The 17,654-nt window shown below is 38.1% G+C and overlaps 1 protein-coding gene and 1 long non-coding RNA gene across 3 annotated transcripts in view; both read right to left on the bottom strand.

Moving 5' to 3' along the window:
* Nucleotides 1-124: 124 nt before the first annotated feature.
* LOC122068761 lies at nucleotides 125-1,234 on the bottom strand. Its single transcript, XR_006137234.1, has 2 exons — nucleotides 1,140-1,234; nucleotides 125-952 (listed from the first exon to the last, which is right to left on the bottom strand). It is a non-coding gene; the product is annotated as an uncharacterized LOC122068761 (long non-coding RNA).
* A 5,067-nt stretch (nucleotides 1,235-6,301) lies between these two features.
* The window catches only part of LOC122068772 (ATP-dependent RNA helicase-like protein DB10), a 17,526-nt gene continuing 6,173 nt past the window's right edge, over nucleotides 6,302-17,654 (bottom strand). For both annotated transcript variants that reach the window (XM_042632660.1, XM_042632661.1), the window contains 6 exons: nucleotides 10,796-11,026; nucleotides 9,847-9,915; nucleotides 9,020-9,289; nucleotides 8,564-8,914; nucleotides 7,814-8,091; nucleotides 6,302-7,660 (listed from right to left, as the gene is read on the bottom strand). In XM_042632660.1, the coding sequence (XP_042488594.1) occupies nucleotides 6,841-7,660; nucleotides 7,814-8,091; nucleotides 8,564-8,914; nucleotides 9,020-9,289; nucleotides 9,847-9,915; nucleotides 10,796-11,026 (2,019 nt within the window). In that variant the 3' untranslated portion in view covers nucleotides 6,302-6,840. The remainder of the gene's footprint in view (nucleotides 7,661-7,813; nucleotides 8,092-8,563; nucleotides 8,915-9,019; nucleotides 9,290-9,846; nucleotides 9,916-10,795; nucleotides 11,027-17,654) is intronic.

Genomic DNA, 17,654 nt, shown 5'->3' with positions numbered 1-17,654 from the left:
GAGAGAAGCAAAGAAATTGCTATTTACTGCTGTTCGTTGTTTTCTTTTTTCTTAACAAAGAAAATAACAGTTTAACGCACAGGGCAAGCTAAGAGAGAGAGAGAGAGAGAGGGAGAGAGAGAGAGAAAGAAATTCCAATTTTACTGTGTAGAGTCGCCATTATAAACCAACCATGGCCATCATCAATGGAAGATTTCCATCCAGTCCAGCATCTCTGTACACATAGACAACCAAACCAAAAGAAAAAAAAAGAAGGAATACAAGCTATGAAGCTCTCAATTCATGTTTTAAATCATCCTAATTTAGGTGCGCCCATCGTGTAATACAGAATTTGATTTTGATCCTCCCAGCGCCGGCCGGAGAGAGCCCAATCACATCCGACAAGCTTTCCAGGTCTCCCCTTTCCGACTATTCGCTATAAATTAGTCGAATAAAACCCGATAGGAAGCGACCTTACAGCAGGAAAAACAAATTAAGGATGAAGAAGAAAGCAGAGTTGGTGTTCATCCCAGCTATGGGATTCATCTTGTCTCAAGGATGGAGTTTGCCAAACAACTCTTCGATGGAGACGATCGTTTCTCCATCAGCGACTTCCTCATCAAAACACTCTTTGTTTCATCAGATTTCACTTCTTACACCGATTCCCTTCCACAAATCCGATTCGTCCACCTCCCTGAGCTCGAGCCACCTCCTTCGTCATCCAATCTTCGAACCCGAGAGAGTCTCGTGTCCGTTCTCGTAGAAACCCACAAACCACTTGTCAAACACACAATCACCAGTCCCCTTTCCTCCGATTTGGACTCTGAATCAACTCCAACTCGGGCTCCAATCGCAGGGTTAGTCGTCGATCTTTTCTGCTCTACCTTGATCGATGTCGCTAACGAACTTAGCGTCCCTTCCTACATCTTCTTCACCTCCACTGCTGGTCTGCTTGGTGTCATGCTCCACCTCCCTGAACTCAACAACCAGATCAAAACCGATACTTAGTCACAGAGTTGAGTATTCCGAGTTTCCCTAACCCGTTGCCAATGTGGAGCAAAAACAAAAGACGATGGCTACGGCTGGTAAGTCTATCACGGCCGAAGGTTTACGGAAGCAAAAGGTATCATCTTAAATTCATTCAGGGAACTCGAACCCACCGCGATTAACTCGTTCTCCGTCGGTCAAATCCAGCCACCGCCGGTCAGCCACCGTCATCAGTGGTTTTTCTGTGCTTCGGAAGCAGAGGAAAGCCGGCGGTGGAGACATGGCAGTAGGTGTAGATGATTTAGGGTGGAACTTGCATGGGCATTTTAGGAACTTCATATTTAATAAGAGTATTTTGATATTTAAAATAAAATCTAATAGCTGACATCAGCGTATAAGGTATATTCCTTAATAGTAATTGACGATAAGAGGTTTGAGTCTAATTTAATAAAAGAAATTGAGTGTTCCTATAATACTGGCATTCTTCAGGATGGTGGCACTGTAAATTACCCTTTTAGTTCTAATAGAAACAAAACGATGGATACACATAGTGAAAGAATTTCTCATTCACCACCAGTGGAGGAAAACTCAGTCCAAAAAATTAATTATTTATAGATAAAATTTTAAACATCTCTTGCCTATTTAAATTTACATTTTTATAAAAAGAATCTCCTTGATGTTTTTTCACTATCATCTTTGGATTCAATGTACAAAGAAAATGTTGATTTATTTATTTATTTATAAGTATAGATACACAAATCCTATATATGAAGTTATATTGGTCGAGAATTATTTTGTGAGCCATTCTTGAAGGACATTGTGAATCATGCGAGAAGTCATTGAACAAGTCAAGCATTCTTTTACCATTAGAATTATGTGTGACAATAAAAATATTTAATCTAAAATTTTAAATATACTAAACCGGTAAACCCTAACAAAGTTTCCTTCATTGGTCTCTTTCTTGCCTTTCAATTTTTTTTTCTCCCACTTTCATGTCTAACCTACAAGTTTTTTGCATTAGATTCAACTTGGAAATGGAATTTTAAATATAAAATGCCATTTTTTAAAGATTTTGATTATTTTCACAAATTAAATTTTATTCCCACCATTTCATTTCACTTTTTTGAATGAAAATTTTATTTTTTAGTTCGCTTTTTTCATCCTAATTTCTTAGATGAATCATATGTTTTATTTTACAAAACTTGAAATCTCATATTAGAAGCACTTTTATAGGTACAATGTACTTTATGATTAAAAAAACATTTTGTTTACTTACCCAAAAAAATAACATTTTTTATTCTTCTCAAAGAAACAAAAAAATATATATATATATATATATATATTTGCATTATGGACAAACTTGTATTGAACATGTATAATATAATTGTGATATTTGGTTCTGACTCATGCCTGACTCTTCTAGTATATAAATTTATACATGTAATATATATAATTTATTTTTAAATTATTTATATAATTAATAATTAAAATTTTATAATACATTCCCTAAAGGCCCAAAACAACATTTTCCTATCACTATTTTCGTCTTCATTTCTCAAACCAAAAACCCAAGGGAAGAGCCATTGAGCATCAATGCTTCGTGCCTCTTCTTGAGAAATTTTTCTTCTTATTCAGATTCACCGATTTGTCAGGAAGAAGGTAACCCAAACATATTATTTATAAAACATGAGATACCCGGACATAGTTTCTCTAAACATTAGGTACTTAAATTTAATTTATTTTTTTTTATATAAAAAAAATAACAATTTTTAAAATCCCAAATCCCCTTGATCTAATGGGTATATGAAGAGTACATGGTATCGCACACCAATTTGTGTCACATGAAAAGTTGATGTGGATATTTTGATAGAGAGAAAAGGTTTGAACTAAAAATATATAAAATTCCAGAGCCTATCCTCTCCCGTATTAGCATGCATCCTTGTGTATATCCATGCACACCTATTGGTGTTCAACCATTATTGGTTCTCATATAATTTTCAATGCTTTATTTTGTCCCTTTGATACTTCATTTGGTTGAAACTTGATATGTGAGAAGGAAAAATTGAATCTTATCTATCCACAAAATCTTATTGCTATCTAGGGATGTCAAAAGTTGTCTTGCAAACGATAGGTCTTGACTTGAACTAACCAGTTGAAGCTCAAAACTACTTTAATTGATTACTGAAATATCTAGGTTGAAGCATTGACCGATTTATAATTGGGTGTTCCCGGTGCAAGGTAGTGGCCAAATAGCTATCTAACCGGGATTGACTAAATACTATGACCGTTGCTTAAAGATTGATCAGTCCATTTAAGTATATTTAGACTAATTATAGTCTATTTAAGGACCGTCCATAACCCGATTAGTCAATCAACCCATTTAAAGCCTAATTACATTTTGACCCAATTATGAACCAATAATCAATCAACTGAATAGAAAAGTGTGCATGCCATGACCTATGAGGCCTGATTACCTAAAAAGGCGGAAACAATGTGAAACCTATAAGTTGTTAGGAACCAATTAGGCCCAATTGAGCCTCATCGATTGATAATTTTATCCTCATCCAATTTGTCACATGACAATATAAACATCTAGACCAAAATTTGTTTCTACTCCATATAAAACCATGCATAAATTTTTGGATTGAGCGGGTATCATAAGGGTTTTTTGGGAAGATATTAAAACCTATAGGAGTATGTAAACCGTAGGATAAAAAGGTAAACTTGACCACATGTTGAAGGAAAACTTTGTCCTAAAACTTAAATAAAGAAAAAGATTTTTTCCTCTCCTTTATTTTGTTTTGTTAGATATGAATTAAGGAGAGTATTAATGGCTCTCATACCTGGATCAGGCTCCTCTGTGATACAACAAGGGTGGCAACGTAGATCCAACGATCTGAAGCACGGCCCCAGCCCCACTTATCCGCCCCCCAAAAAAAAAGAAAAACTAAATAAAGAAAATAAAAAACTATTGCCCTATGATATGCTATTTTTGGCATAGTCAATGCTTGAAAATGGTTTACCCTCCCCCCTCTCTCACCCCAAAAAGAAAAAAAAAAAAAAGAGCAATTTACATACCCCTCCCTTGTATTTTACTTTTATTTCAACCCCACTCCTGGGTTTTCAAATATTCCATAGACCTCCTCTGCTTTTTGACAAATTTGACAAAAAAATGTGACTCCATCATATTATCTCGTAAAGATTTCAATTTTTTTTTAATACAAATCACCCATGTGGAATGTAAACGGACTATTATACCCATTAGAAGATGGGTGAAAGAACTCATCTTTCACTTTCATCTCTCACTTGCAGTAGACGGAGGCAACAGTTCGACGAGCGGCAAACTGCAATGAGCGATCGACGGCGACGAGTGTCAACCAGTGCGTCGAGTGAGAATGGGGACGATGATTGGAGGTTGCGGTAGTTCGCAGCGAACTGCATTGCTCTTCTCAAAACACATTTAACAGGGGAGGTCTGCGGCAACTCGACGAGCGACAAACTGGAACTTGCAATAGACGGCAGACCTGCGGCGAGCAGCGTAGGCAGCAAGCGACGAGCGAAGAGGTCGACGAGGGACGAGCGGAGATCTGTCTGCGGTGAACCCAGTGAACAGCTGCTATCTACGCACGATGATCTTTACAGGTTGTTCATCCTAACCAAGAAAGGTCATTGCTTGGTCGAATCATTCTACAAAGATTAGTGAACAGAAGTCTGTATAAATGGGCATACATCAGGCGTTCAGAATGCAGAGATGTCATGCAAACCCCAGCCTATGTAAACACTACAGACTTGGAAAAAAAAAACCTGCTTGTCGTGGGCTTCTATGATAGATGCAGTTTGCAAAAATGGATTTTGAAATCTGAAAATTTGTACATCAACATGTACAAGACGAAGACGGTAAGGATCGCAGGAATAGAGATCGGTGTCCGCTAACTCCGATCTGAACCACTGCTATCATTCCTCAATGGTTGGTTGCGGTCCAATGGCCTCTTAACACTTGGTCCTTCTGATTCATTTGCTGCATGCCCAGCCTAGTTCATCTATCTGACATCTCCAACACACCTTAGGTCGTTATCTCAATCATGAATCCATAATTTTCCGCAAAAATCCAGAGGTCCATCTGAATCACTCGATCAGTTAAGGGAGAAAGGGTTTAGTGAAATGTAAGGGCTTCATATTGAGGGTTATGAGGGCAGGGATAAAGGCAAAATGGGAAAACAATTAAGTTGTTAAAGGTGGAAGGGTAGAATTGTATTTTAACATCCACAAATAATCTACTAACAGTGTTAACTGACATGGGAGGTTTGTGGAATATTCAAAAACTCAGGAGAGGGGTTGGAATAAAAACAAAATACATGGGAGGGGAATGTAAATTGCTCAAACTAAAACTTAAAAAGAGGGAGAACAAGCAAGTTGGAAGGACGAGTTAAGGAAAAAAATCGTCTATAATTCCGATCTCGTACAATTTCGTAAAATACCACCTTCAGGGGGTGACACGTGTATTGATAACAATACAATGGTCCAGATCTGATTTAAATGACTCTTCACTGATTTAAGGTTTTATTAGTTGTACCAGATCTAGACCATTGCATTGGTATCAATACACGTGTCACCCCCTGAAGGTGGTATTTCACGGAATTGTACGAGATTGAAATTACAAACGATTTCAACCCATGTGTTAAAGGTGGAAAATGAAGAAAAGCCATGTAAAGTGCAAAGAATAAAGAGAGTGGTTTGCTTTCATACTATAATGCTATAGTATATGATAGTACAGCATGGCATCTCTCATTTTTCCATCTTTGTCAAGGACTGAGAGTCCCTTCACACACGGTGAAGGAATTTCACTCTTGCTAGGATGGGACCCGACGGGAATTTTCATCATGCACCATAGGGGTGAAGTGATTAAGGCCCTAGGATGATGGGTGAACTTCCTCCACGGGTGGAATAAAACTTTTCCCTAAGAAATATGGTACCATAATGGTCCCAAAGAGAGTTGAACTGGATCTCTTAATTATCAGATGTTAATCCTTTATCAACTGAGCTACCCTTTAAGGTATTTTTAAAAGTCAACTTGTAAATGACTTTTATTTTGCCATGTAGCATGGTAATTGCCATCTAAATTTCACAATGATATCGTTCAAATGGGTTCAAAATTGTCTACAGCTAGCAATGGAGTGCAGTGAACATTCGACGGCTGAGAGCATCTGGAAACGCACCCAAAGGGGCTTCCAGCTGCTTGATGCTCGTTGCACCGACGCAATGGCTGCAGACACTTTTCACGCTCCCATTTTTCTATTAATTTGTTGTTCATTGACAAATATTTGTATTACTTCCCTAGATCCAAACATACACTATCACCTCATTTCTTAAGGATACTAAATCATCATCCGCAATACAGTAAGCTTTTGTGAAATTTGAGATCCATTCCACTTGACTTGGTTAAATATAGGTACATTAAAGCCTTCAACCTATGTTCACTAAAAAAAAAAAATCTTCCATCTATGTCATTAAACTCAAAGGGAATGCTAAATTTTAGATTTCCAAGACCAAAAAAAGGCCAAAAAAGCCCCTCTTCCACCTTCCCCATCGCCATCCTTCAATAATGGCTCTTCAATATCCCAAATCTTTCCTGCTTCAAATGACACCAAATACAGAGACTAATCCCTTCCTCTCAAAGAATGCAAACTAAAATGCACCAGACACTTCTGGGAGCAACATTGATGGTTGCTGCAGCAGTTCCTTAGATATAAGGATAGAGTCAAAATGATCTATGACAACTCCTTCACATACAAGATGTTCTCCGTTCAAGGACCAACTTCACCCACCAGCAGAACCAAAAAGAACCAACTGCTAAAACTTCTTCCATGCAAGACCCTAAGGTTCAGCTGCAGGGTGATAATCTGGCTCTGCCACCATCACAGGATGAGCAGGTCCGGTATTATCAACTACAGGCTGCTGAATTGCAGGCTCAACTCCCAAGAATGGGCCACCTGGTGTTGCTCCAGAGGACATTCTTGATTCTTCAGGAGCAACATATATTGGTTCCATAGGACCAACATCCCTCTGTCCACGTGATCTCTCATATCTTTCGTGGCTGCTGCTACTGCTGTGGCTGCGACTACGGGACCAACTCCTGCTCCTGCTCCAGCTCCAGCTCCGGCTCCGGCTCCGGCTTCGGCTTCTGTCATAATCCCAGGTGCGAGCCAAATCAGGGCTGCGACTGTAAGTCCTGCTATTACTACCACCCCGATTCCTATCTGCTCCTCTATTATCATATCGCCCCCTCCCATTCATACTTCCATAACGATCACATGGTCCCCGTTCATGCCTCCCTCTACGAGGCCCACCAAATCCCCGTCCCTGATTTCCCCTTCCACCAAAAAAGTCATTCCGCCCACCACGGGCAACAAAGCCACCACGACCACCAGAATCTGAACGCCCACCAGAATCCCAACGACTCATCCCACTCCGCCCCTTGCCAACGATGGGCCCACCACGTACAGCCATCTCTCGCACTTCAGGTGGAACTCGCTGGTTGGCCCCCTCCAAAACCTTTATCAGATCAGCTGCATACTTCCAATCCTGATCAGAAAAGAAGGTGTATGATACCCCTGTTGCACCAGCCCTCCCAGTTCTTCCAATTCGATGGACATAATCTCCTATTCCCGTTGGAAAATCATAGTTAACCACAACCCTTGAACGAAAAATCACCACAAATGCATTAGATAGTATGATAATCCAAATTCCAAAAAAGCATCATATAAACCACTTTTATAGACTTCTGAACGAACATTTGACTAAAAGAAAACTAAACAGGGATCATGAAAGCAATAGCCAAAGAAATAACCTGATGTTCTTAATGTCAAGCCCTCGAGCAGCCACATCTGTGGCAACCAGTATTGGAGACTTCCCACTCCGGAACTGATTGAGAACCCAGTCCCTCTCACCCTGTGATTTGTCTCCATGAATTGCAGCAGCACCAAAAACGCGGCCAATGCTCCGTGCAAGCTGGTCACACAACCTCTTTGTTGAGCAGAAGATTATGACCTTCGACCCACGTTCTTGGGCTTTAAGAATCTCTTCTAAGCGCCTCTGTTTCTCCATTTGTGGGACTACTTCCACATACTGCAAGTTGGGGGAAAAAAATTTGAGGTGCTGACAAGAAATCATTATAAAGAAAAAAATTTTCCAAACGGCACAGAAAAACAGTAATCTTTTCCCTTCTGTTTTTCCTTTTTTTTTTTCCCCTTTTGGATGGGGGGGGGGTAGCTATAAGCAAATACTTGAGTAAACCTCGTCACAATTAAATTGGTCAGGTACATAAATCCTGTTATAAATAGATGTCCTACACAAATTAGTAGGCTTGAACTGCACTCTTAAAACCATTGCGTAATTTTCACAAAGCAAATCTGGAGAGAACATCCAATCAGGCCATAATTTTACCCTGTATATCTTCTTGACAGGAAAAACGAAATCAAATGACAGGTTCATGTGTGCCACCTAGCTATACGTAGGTCATCTCAGGATCCACTACACGAGTGCTACCTTATAACTTTTCATGATTAGAACTTTGACCAGTCGACTATTTATAACATACCTGTGTGATGGCCTTGTTTGCTGCAAGTTCATCAACACTGCCAATGTTCACCTGAACAGGATTGACAAGTAGATCTCCTGCTATTTTCCTGACCTCCTTTGGCCAGGTCGCAGTGTACATGAGAGTCTGCCTACATGGGGGTATCTCATTCACAATTTGGCGGATTTGAGGTTCAAAGCCCATATCAAGCATTCGATCTGCCTCATCAAGAACAAGGAGAGATATTTCATGAAAGTCAATCTTCTTCATTTCGAGGATATCATTGAGCCGACCAGGGGTGGCAACAACAATATCTGCCCCTCTATCTAATTCTCTAAGCTGAGGACCTTTTGGAGCTCCACCATATAAACACTGAAAGAGGAAGTGGTCCATAAAAGGAACATATAATTAGCAAAAAATGACTAGAACAAAGAAAGAGAAACGATTATTATGTGAAACAACGAAGACACTACTCACAGTGCAAGAGACCCTAGAAGAACGACCAAACTTGATAACCTCATCTTGTATTTGTGTTGCAAGCTCACGTGTAGGAACCAGAACCAAAACCTTTGGACCCTTCTGAGGGTTATTTCGGCATTGCCTCAGATGAACAAAGGCAGGAATGAGATAGCCCAAGGTTTTCCCAGAACCCGTTTTTGCAATGGCCACTATGTCTCTACTCTGTAGTGCAATTGGCCATGTCTGTGCCTGTATTGGAGTTGGAGAAGAGAAGCCAGCAAAATGTATCTGAAACAAGAAGAAGCGAAAAGGAAAACAATCCCCCATCAATAAAGCATATTTACTGAATAACATCATCATTCACATAACAGATATATCAGAATTTACTCCCACTCTAATGCATTATGAACAAAAAGGCCAAAGACAACCCCATGTGTATGCAGTTGCTTACTGAAGCAACTTGAGGCAGCAAAGGGGCATCATTCCAAACCAAGTGGCAGAGTGAAGAAGCAGGAAAACGCCAGCTTCATCATGTGTCATTTTGAAGCAGGGCCTAAAACCTCCCAACCTTTCCAGAAAAGGCTCCAACTATTTATTTTGCAGCCCCAAAAGGACAGAGCAGTTGCTGCGTATCAGGGTGCAGAAAGCAGTGCAGCGTACGACATATGCTCCTCTTCTGGAGCAGATATCGCACCTGCCACAACGGAAAATAGATGAGTTTAAAAGTCTATAAGTGTTGAGTAAACAAAACTTCAGTACCCAAAAAGAAACATAAGTTTCAACCATATAGATTGGTTGACCAACCTAATAAATAAGAACATTTGATTACAAGTAGTAGAAGGTACCTCTTTGAGTATCTCTGGAGGGAAACCAGTTGCTTCAAAGGTCATGAAGGGAGCAGGAACATTGTCACCCTGTTCCATAAATCAAAGTCACAAACCATACCAAAGAATAAAATCCTACTGAGCCAATGAGAAACACATCTTTCCCTTCACCAATATTATTAGGCCAGTCAATAAATGTTAGTCTTCTACAAATATGAAACAAGAGAACATTAAACATAGGACTAAGAAACAGAAGAAAATTTTCACTAAACAAGCTACTCAACCACATGGAATTGTTACTAAAACCATAGTTGAAACAGATAACATGGATCAATAAACAAGAGGAATACAGAAGCCATGGAATCATATCTAAACAGAATATAAAATATAGACCTTGAAAGAATTCATAAGCAGAAGAAAAAAAATACTGAGTTAAACAGGGACTACTTCCATGTTCATTTGGAAGTGTGCGTCAGTAGCAGCTGTTTCAGTTACTGGCCCTACTAGCAGCCTTTTATTTGCTTCTACAAAATGAATATACAACTAAAATGCAATTCAAATATTTAAACGGTGATATCTAAGGAAGATCCCAATTAGCAGATAGGCTCCAAACTATCTCCCAACTTCCCTAGGAGTGAGCTTCTAGTAGGCTATAACAAATGCCTTCTACGATATGAAATTGCTTTCTATTATGCCCCATCAGATTATAGAAAGGAGTTCCATATACAACCATAGAAGAGCAGCATTGCCACTTTTTTACATCCCAAAAATTTTCTTTCAATTGTAAATTTACAGTGCATGTATATCCCATTTTTTTATGCAGGAAATATGGGAACTAACTACAAATTATGGAGAAAAATATTCCAAGCTGTCAGGTAGAGGCAGTCATTAAAAGCAAAGTGATATATAATTTGCATATAAATTTTCTCTACACAGTTGATCCAACCAAAATAGTTAATTATTCACAGACCGTTGCAGTAACTTCATGTTGTTGACAGTATGCTTCGACAGGTGAAAGATTTCCAATATCTGAGGAGCTAAGCATCCTTGGAGATCTCATAGTTGCACTGTTGGAAAAAGCTGGAATTCTGGCACTAGCTTCATGATTGTACAAGTTAGGCATTAAATTGCCTGCTATATTCAATCCCCCAGGATGACCAGGGGTAGGATTATGAGGAGGAACAGCATCTATCCTGATTTCCTGTAGCGAAATAGCAACAATAACATCAAAATTCATATAAATCAGAAAAGAAATAATCCACAGATCAAACTTCCATTACCCTTTACCAAAAAAAAAAAAAAAAAGGAGAGAGATGGACAATAGAGATGAGAGAAAAAAGGGGAGAAGAGAATTAGAAGATTTTCTTTCTAGTTCTCTTTCAAATGTGAAAGTAAAAAATTGTCCTGCACTTCACTGGATTTCTCAAAGCTTTTAGGATTGTTTTGACATCAGTGTTTTGATTTTCTGAAATATGGTGGGAAACAATGTCCTGCACTTAATAAGATAAGAACTCTAGAACATCTGGATCATGTTAAACTAACTATTAGGGTAGAGAGAAATTTTTAATAACAGTATGGTTACTGACAAGAGCATTAAGCATGTATTTCCCATGTATTTCTGTGCACCCCTTTGTTATTCTAAGCATATATTCCTTTGCATTAATTATTGATGAATTTATTAGGCACCTAAGGGTGGAAGGTCCATTTATGCTGTTGAAGATGCTTAATTCTGCATTAGTCCTTGAAGAGTGAAGACCCCTGGCGAGTGGTGAGGCTTGAACCGAAATGAATGGACAATGTTTAGAACATTAATCGAATCAGGTTTCTCCAGATGGATACTAAGATTACTAGCTACTTGGCCAGACATGGTCAAAACTCAAAACAGACCTTACACCTCTCTTTCTGTTCTCTTTTCCGAAACTGAGATTTTTCTGTTCCAGTGTCATCTTGATAATGTAGACCGTTTATCAGAATGTTATCCACAGAATACATTAGTCAAGAGGATTTTTTTTTTTATGTCTCTGTTTTTATTTTCCAGTACACTAATACAATAATGAGGTGTTTCCGGATTCTGAGGGGCTTCCTATGTGGTCAACAACTTAGACATATGAGGTGTTTCTATTTTCTAGTGTACCAATATAAAAAATGGAATTTGGGTTGCTCCACTGGAGAGTGCCCAACCCACCCCCCCCCCCAAAAAAAAAAGTCATAGTGGAGTTAAACCATGGCCAACTATCAAAGAGACATTCTAGAAGGTAAGGGATATACTAACAGAGAAAAGAAGGAAGCTCCATGTGGTGAGTTGCAAGTCAATTTTTATACCCAAAAAGTTGGATGGGATGGGAATAGACCAATAACCTGACAAGCACACTTTGTGAGAACCTACCTATGTAGGTTCAATCGTGAATCAGTAGACCTATGGAGAATGGTATTGTAAGAGATATATGGAATTGGTAATCAACTCACAGCATAGAGTGAATGTGTAGAAAGTAAAATAAATAACTATGAATATTCTGTGGCCTGTTTATGATGCGAGTAACTATGAGATACTTACAACTCTGGTATGATGAATTAAAAGCGAATAGAAACCCTTTACCTTGACAAGATTCAACAATTTCAAAATGTGGTATGATCAGTTAATTTTGATATCACAAGATTGACTGAACACAACAATCCATCCTGCACTTAAGTCTTAGACATTAAATTTTAATAAATATGGGAAGACTGATTATCATGCTTGATGAAATAAACCTGAAATATAGATAATGAATAAAAATAATAAGGAAAAGATTTAACTGATAGACTTAATCAATAATGAGAAGAAAGATAAGCTTTTACTCGATGTAATACCATCAAATTCTTAATTGCATATTTTCTCTTTAAGCTGATGTAATACTTTATTAGAGTTTAATTTTTGTATGAGATGCATTCTTGATAGATGGATTCTATTAATGCTTTTAATTGAGTGATGTAACTGTCTATAATTCTTTTGTGTATCATGTGTCTATTAGAGTTTAGAAATCATGGCCAACTACTTCAAACAATGATGTTGACTCTGCAAAATGGACAAAAGTTAAAGTTGATACTTTTGTACAATGCATGGTTGAGGAGGTGAAGAAAGGTAACAAGACCACCAGTAATTTCAACAAGGAAAGGTGGAACAACATCAAAATCCAGCTTGATGCGAAAGCAGGGCATTCATTTAAATTATTACAGCTCCAAAATAAGATGAAGAAACTCAAAATGGATTATAGCAATTTCAAAAAACTGTTGGAAACATCAGGCTCTGGCTGGACTTCAATGACTGTGACTTGCACTATAGAGGATGATGGTGTCTGGGGAAGGCATATTAAGGTAAATTCTTCACTGTTTAGGATAATGTTGTCTTGTGTTTTCTAGTAAAATCTTTGAAATATAGAAACCATTATCATCTGATGTCACTGCCTTAAAATTGTTCTCAGGCAACCCAAGGTGGTCAAAATTTAACAGAAATGGACTACCCCATTGGCCAGAGTTGGAGATGATATATGGTAATTCTTATGCAAGTGAGGCTGGAGGATTTGGAAATGCTCAGGATCACAACTTAGATAGGGTGAATCTGATACGGGTATGGGTAAATCTGATGCCAGGAATCCTGACAGAGATGGGGATGCCCCTTCAGTTACCCACTGGTTTGACAGGACCCCAAATGCCATAAGGAAGAGTAGGACTACAGATATCACAGTGGCCATAGGGAACATGAGTGCTGAATCTTGAGCCAGATTGGAGAGGCAGACCTCATTTTCATCTCCTTGTTCTGGGAGTACGGACACAGCTTGAGAGAGTATTACAGTACTTAATGCTATGCCAAAGATTGGGAAGAAACTGTATATGAAAGCAGTAAGGAAGATGACGGAGAATCAACAATGGAGAGAGGCTTTCCTTTGTTTTCCAACGAAAAAGAAAATGTGGCTTTTGGAGCAGCTAGGGGTGATAGCGTTTTTCTCTCGAGTGTAGTGGATGGTTTCATTGTAGTATTGCTGGAAGATGTTTAAGTAGTCAAATTAGTTGTTGGTAACTTGGATGTTAGTTCTATAATGTTATCTGTAATTTTTATTTTGTTTTTTCAGTATTATTTGAGTGGATGGTGATGGAAGGGCCCGTAGAAATAGAGAAGAAATCTCTGAGATAACTTAGAGTTGCAGGGGAGAAGAGAAGAATCACACAAAGGGGGAGAAAGAAGGTCACACGACCAATTAAAACCACCAAGGTTTCAACCAAATATTCAATTCAATTCAACACTACCATACCCATCGGTTACATGCTTTTATATAATAAACTGAAATTAAAACTTGCCTAATAAAATCTAAGACTGAAATAGCAAATTCTAATTTGCTTCCTAAGTTCTAACTAAAGATATTAGAAACAGAATAAAACTCAAATTGGTAACTTCTTAAATGACTAACAGCTACCCAAAATAAAAGATTACAAATCTTCCCAGATAAAATAACTCAAAATTTCCTAAATAAAGTAAACCGTAATATATTCTATTGATCCCAAAAATCAAATAAGATCCGGTTCGTCTCGGCTGAGATTGGCCAAAGGTTCAACCCGGTTCAGCCTCAATTCTGTATCAACTCTCCCGATGTTCAGAAAAAGTCATGGAGTTTTAAGAAATGATAACAATAAAACCTCACAAGCAGGGGTGAATTGCTCGTTGCCTGCATCGTGAACAAAATCCAAGATGTGAAGTTGTGGAGGTGCATTCAAGTCCGAAAAATCATGGGGAAGAACGAACCCATGATAGTGAACAACTGATACTACATTAATGTCCTTCATTACTTGATCCACGATTTTCTCACTTTCCATTGTCATCACATGTTCCACAATAAGACGATCTTCCACTTGTGTTGATGCATCTGGTTCGCCTTGTGGTTGGACTTGGGGTGTCACTTTCTTTGACTTAACCTCTATGAAGATTAAATTTTTGACGCATGTGGTAAGCCTAGAAGGTGCACACATTATTGTCACGATTAAGGATGTTTCGTTGTTCTAACCAACATCAACCCAATTTAATGAGGCGTTGAAGCAAGTCGAACACTTCACAAAAAGCACCATCATAATAATGAGAAATAGAGAATTCAATGAATACATCATTCTCTGACTCAAAAATAATCTGATTGATCTTTGACAACATATCCACCACAGATCTGGAGACGAAATTGTCATTTAGTCGCTCATCAATCAACAAAGTAGCAATCTTTAGCGACTGCACTCGAAATTTGAACACAAAGTGATCCATGACCAATCTTGTGTCGGAATTGCTATGGGCCTTACAAAAATAAGACACCAACTCCAATAATCAAGTGGGTGGCAGAACTGAAAATATGGAGGGTGGTCAAAAAAAAAAAAAAAAAAAAAAAATTCAAGGATGGCAGAATTGTAAATAACTGAAGTTCTTTAGTGAGTGGCAATTCTGTAAATACATAAGTGCAACTTGAAACCCAATAAGTAATGTACATAGTGGGAGGGTCAACTTGAAAATTAGTTAGAAATAGGTATGGGACAAAAAGGAAATAAGGAAAAAGTTGGGGCAGTACGGGAAATAAAAATAATAATGGAGGAAGAGACAAAGGAGGAATTGGGAGTGGTGTTTGTACCAACAAGAGTGTTTCTCTCCTTCTTGGAGACGAAACCAGCAGAGAAGGCTCTACACTCTCATACCAAGGGATGCAATGAGGATCTTCGACTTTTGCAAGGATTGAGACTGCGATGGAGATGGCGATCAGTAGCGGACACTTTGCAACGAAGAAGTCGATGTGTGGCGGGAGGCTGGGAACCAGGTACATCTGTTTTCTTTTCTTTTCTTTTGGGTTCGATCTTGCCTCTCACTGCCTCTTCTCTTCTTCTTCGTTCTCTGACCTTTTTTTTTTTTTGTTGTTCTCAGTCTCGGTAGAAACCAAAAACAGAGAATGGGAAGAGAAGAAGAGAGATGGAGGGGAAGGAATGGTGATCCTTCGCTTTGATACCACTTGATGGAAGGGCCCGTAGCAATAGGGAAGAAATCTCTGAGATAACTCAAGTTGCAGGAGAGAAGAGAAGAATCACACAAAGGGGGAGAAAGAAAGTCACACGATCAATTAAAACCACCAAGGTTTCAACCAAATATTCAATTCAATTCAACACTGCCATACCCATAGGTTACATCCCTTTATATAATAAACTAAAATTAAAACTTGCCTAATAAAATCTAAGATTAAAATATCAACTTCTAATTTGCTTCCTAGGTTCAAACTAAAGAAATTAGAAACAGAATAAAACTCAAATCGGTAACTTCCTAATTGACAAACAACTACCCAAAATAAAAGATTACATATCTTCCCAAATAAAAAAACTCAAAATTTACTGAATAAAGTAAATCATAAAATATTCTATTGATCCCAAAAATCAAATCAGATCTGGTTCGTCTCGACTGAGATTGCCCAAAGGGTCAACCCGGTTCAGCCTCAATTCTGCATCAGATGATTGGTAGACAGTTTACTATTATAAATTTTAGTAACTATTATGCATGTTACATTTCCAGAATAGGACGAATGTAGGTATACAACGGTGGACCAATCCAAACCCATCTGGGTAACCAAACGGAGGTGAACCAGATCCATATTTGAGTCTTTGGTCTAGGAGGATTTTAGGAAGTTTTATTTGGAAGTAATCCATTTTATTTTTATTTTGTCCTTTATTTCCAAATCAAGATATGTAGGATCTTGTGTTTCCAATTTGAGATTATTCCTCAGTAGAGTAGGTTTTTATTTTTTATATGGGTTTTCCTCCAATAAATATATAACCGATGGACAAGTATGAGACAAACTTGAAGAATGGAATAGTTGAGTTGTGTGAAAGCCCACAGGCTGTGTGAAATTTCCACATGCATCAGAAAATTGTTCTTCACGAGTTGGTTCAGTCAAATAAAATACCAACAGTGCAGCCATGGGACGAACAGAATGAGTCAACACAAGAATCCCAATGTTCTTAAATCATCTAGTGATGAGGAAGAAGATTAATGGTTTTTTGTAGGGCCCACAGTACTGCAATATTTTGGAGATTTCACTAGTATATGTAACATTCCATTGATATATACATCATCGGAATTTGGGGATGAATTGCTACAAAATGGGAACAACATTTTAGTAATTTTGAATGTTAGTAAGATGTCCAATAGCATCTCATAATTATTAAACAGTATAAAAAATTGATAATGAAATTTCAAATAAAACCAGAATGTTTAATGGCAATTTGGTAAATACTAGGAAGGTGTAATATTGGAAAATGGCATTTAAATTTCTACAATGGCATTTTCGTAATTATTCGGTGTAAAAACAGAATTGATTATGTCAGATGCATACCAAATGTTGATTCTGATTTTTTTCTGTTCCCAAATCGATTCCGGAACACTGTTACCAAATATGCCAATCCTACACCCAAAAATCATGGAATCAGGAAAAATCAATTCCACCAACAATCAGCCAAACGGGAGCAGGATGGTTATCAAACAAGGCCTTAACTGATGGAGAACTCTTAGGGAAGGGAGGGGAAATCAGAGTAGAGATGGGGAAAAGGAGATCACACTCACACATTCATTCAATAATCAAATTGCTCTCCCTATCTTCAGTCGATTACAACCAATATATAGAAAAATAGGAACATGAAATTAGAAACTTAACTGAAATGGAAACTAGCCTAAATTAGGAAACCACTATAAAAGGAAACCAAAGCAAGGAAATAAATCCTACTCCTACGTTCAAGTTTGGAAACTAAAAGCATGAAATAAAATACTGGGTAAACTACTAATT

The sequence above is a fragment of the Macadamia integrifolia genome, unplaced genomic scaffold (genome assembly GCF_013358625.1).
Source record: "Macadamia integrifolia cultivar HAES 741 unplaced genomic scaffold, SCU_Mint_v3 scaffold457, whole genome shotgun sequence".
Classification (NCBI taxonomy): domain Eukaryota; kingdom Viridiplantae; phylum Streptophyta; class Magnoliopsida; order Proteales; family Proteaceae; genus Macadamia; species Macadamia integrifolia.
Note: the sequence above shows the minus strand (reverse complement) of the source record. Positions and strands in the feature narration are given on the sequence as shown.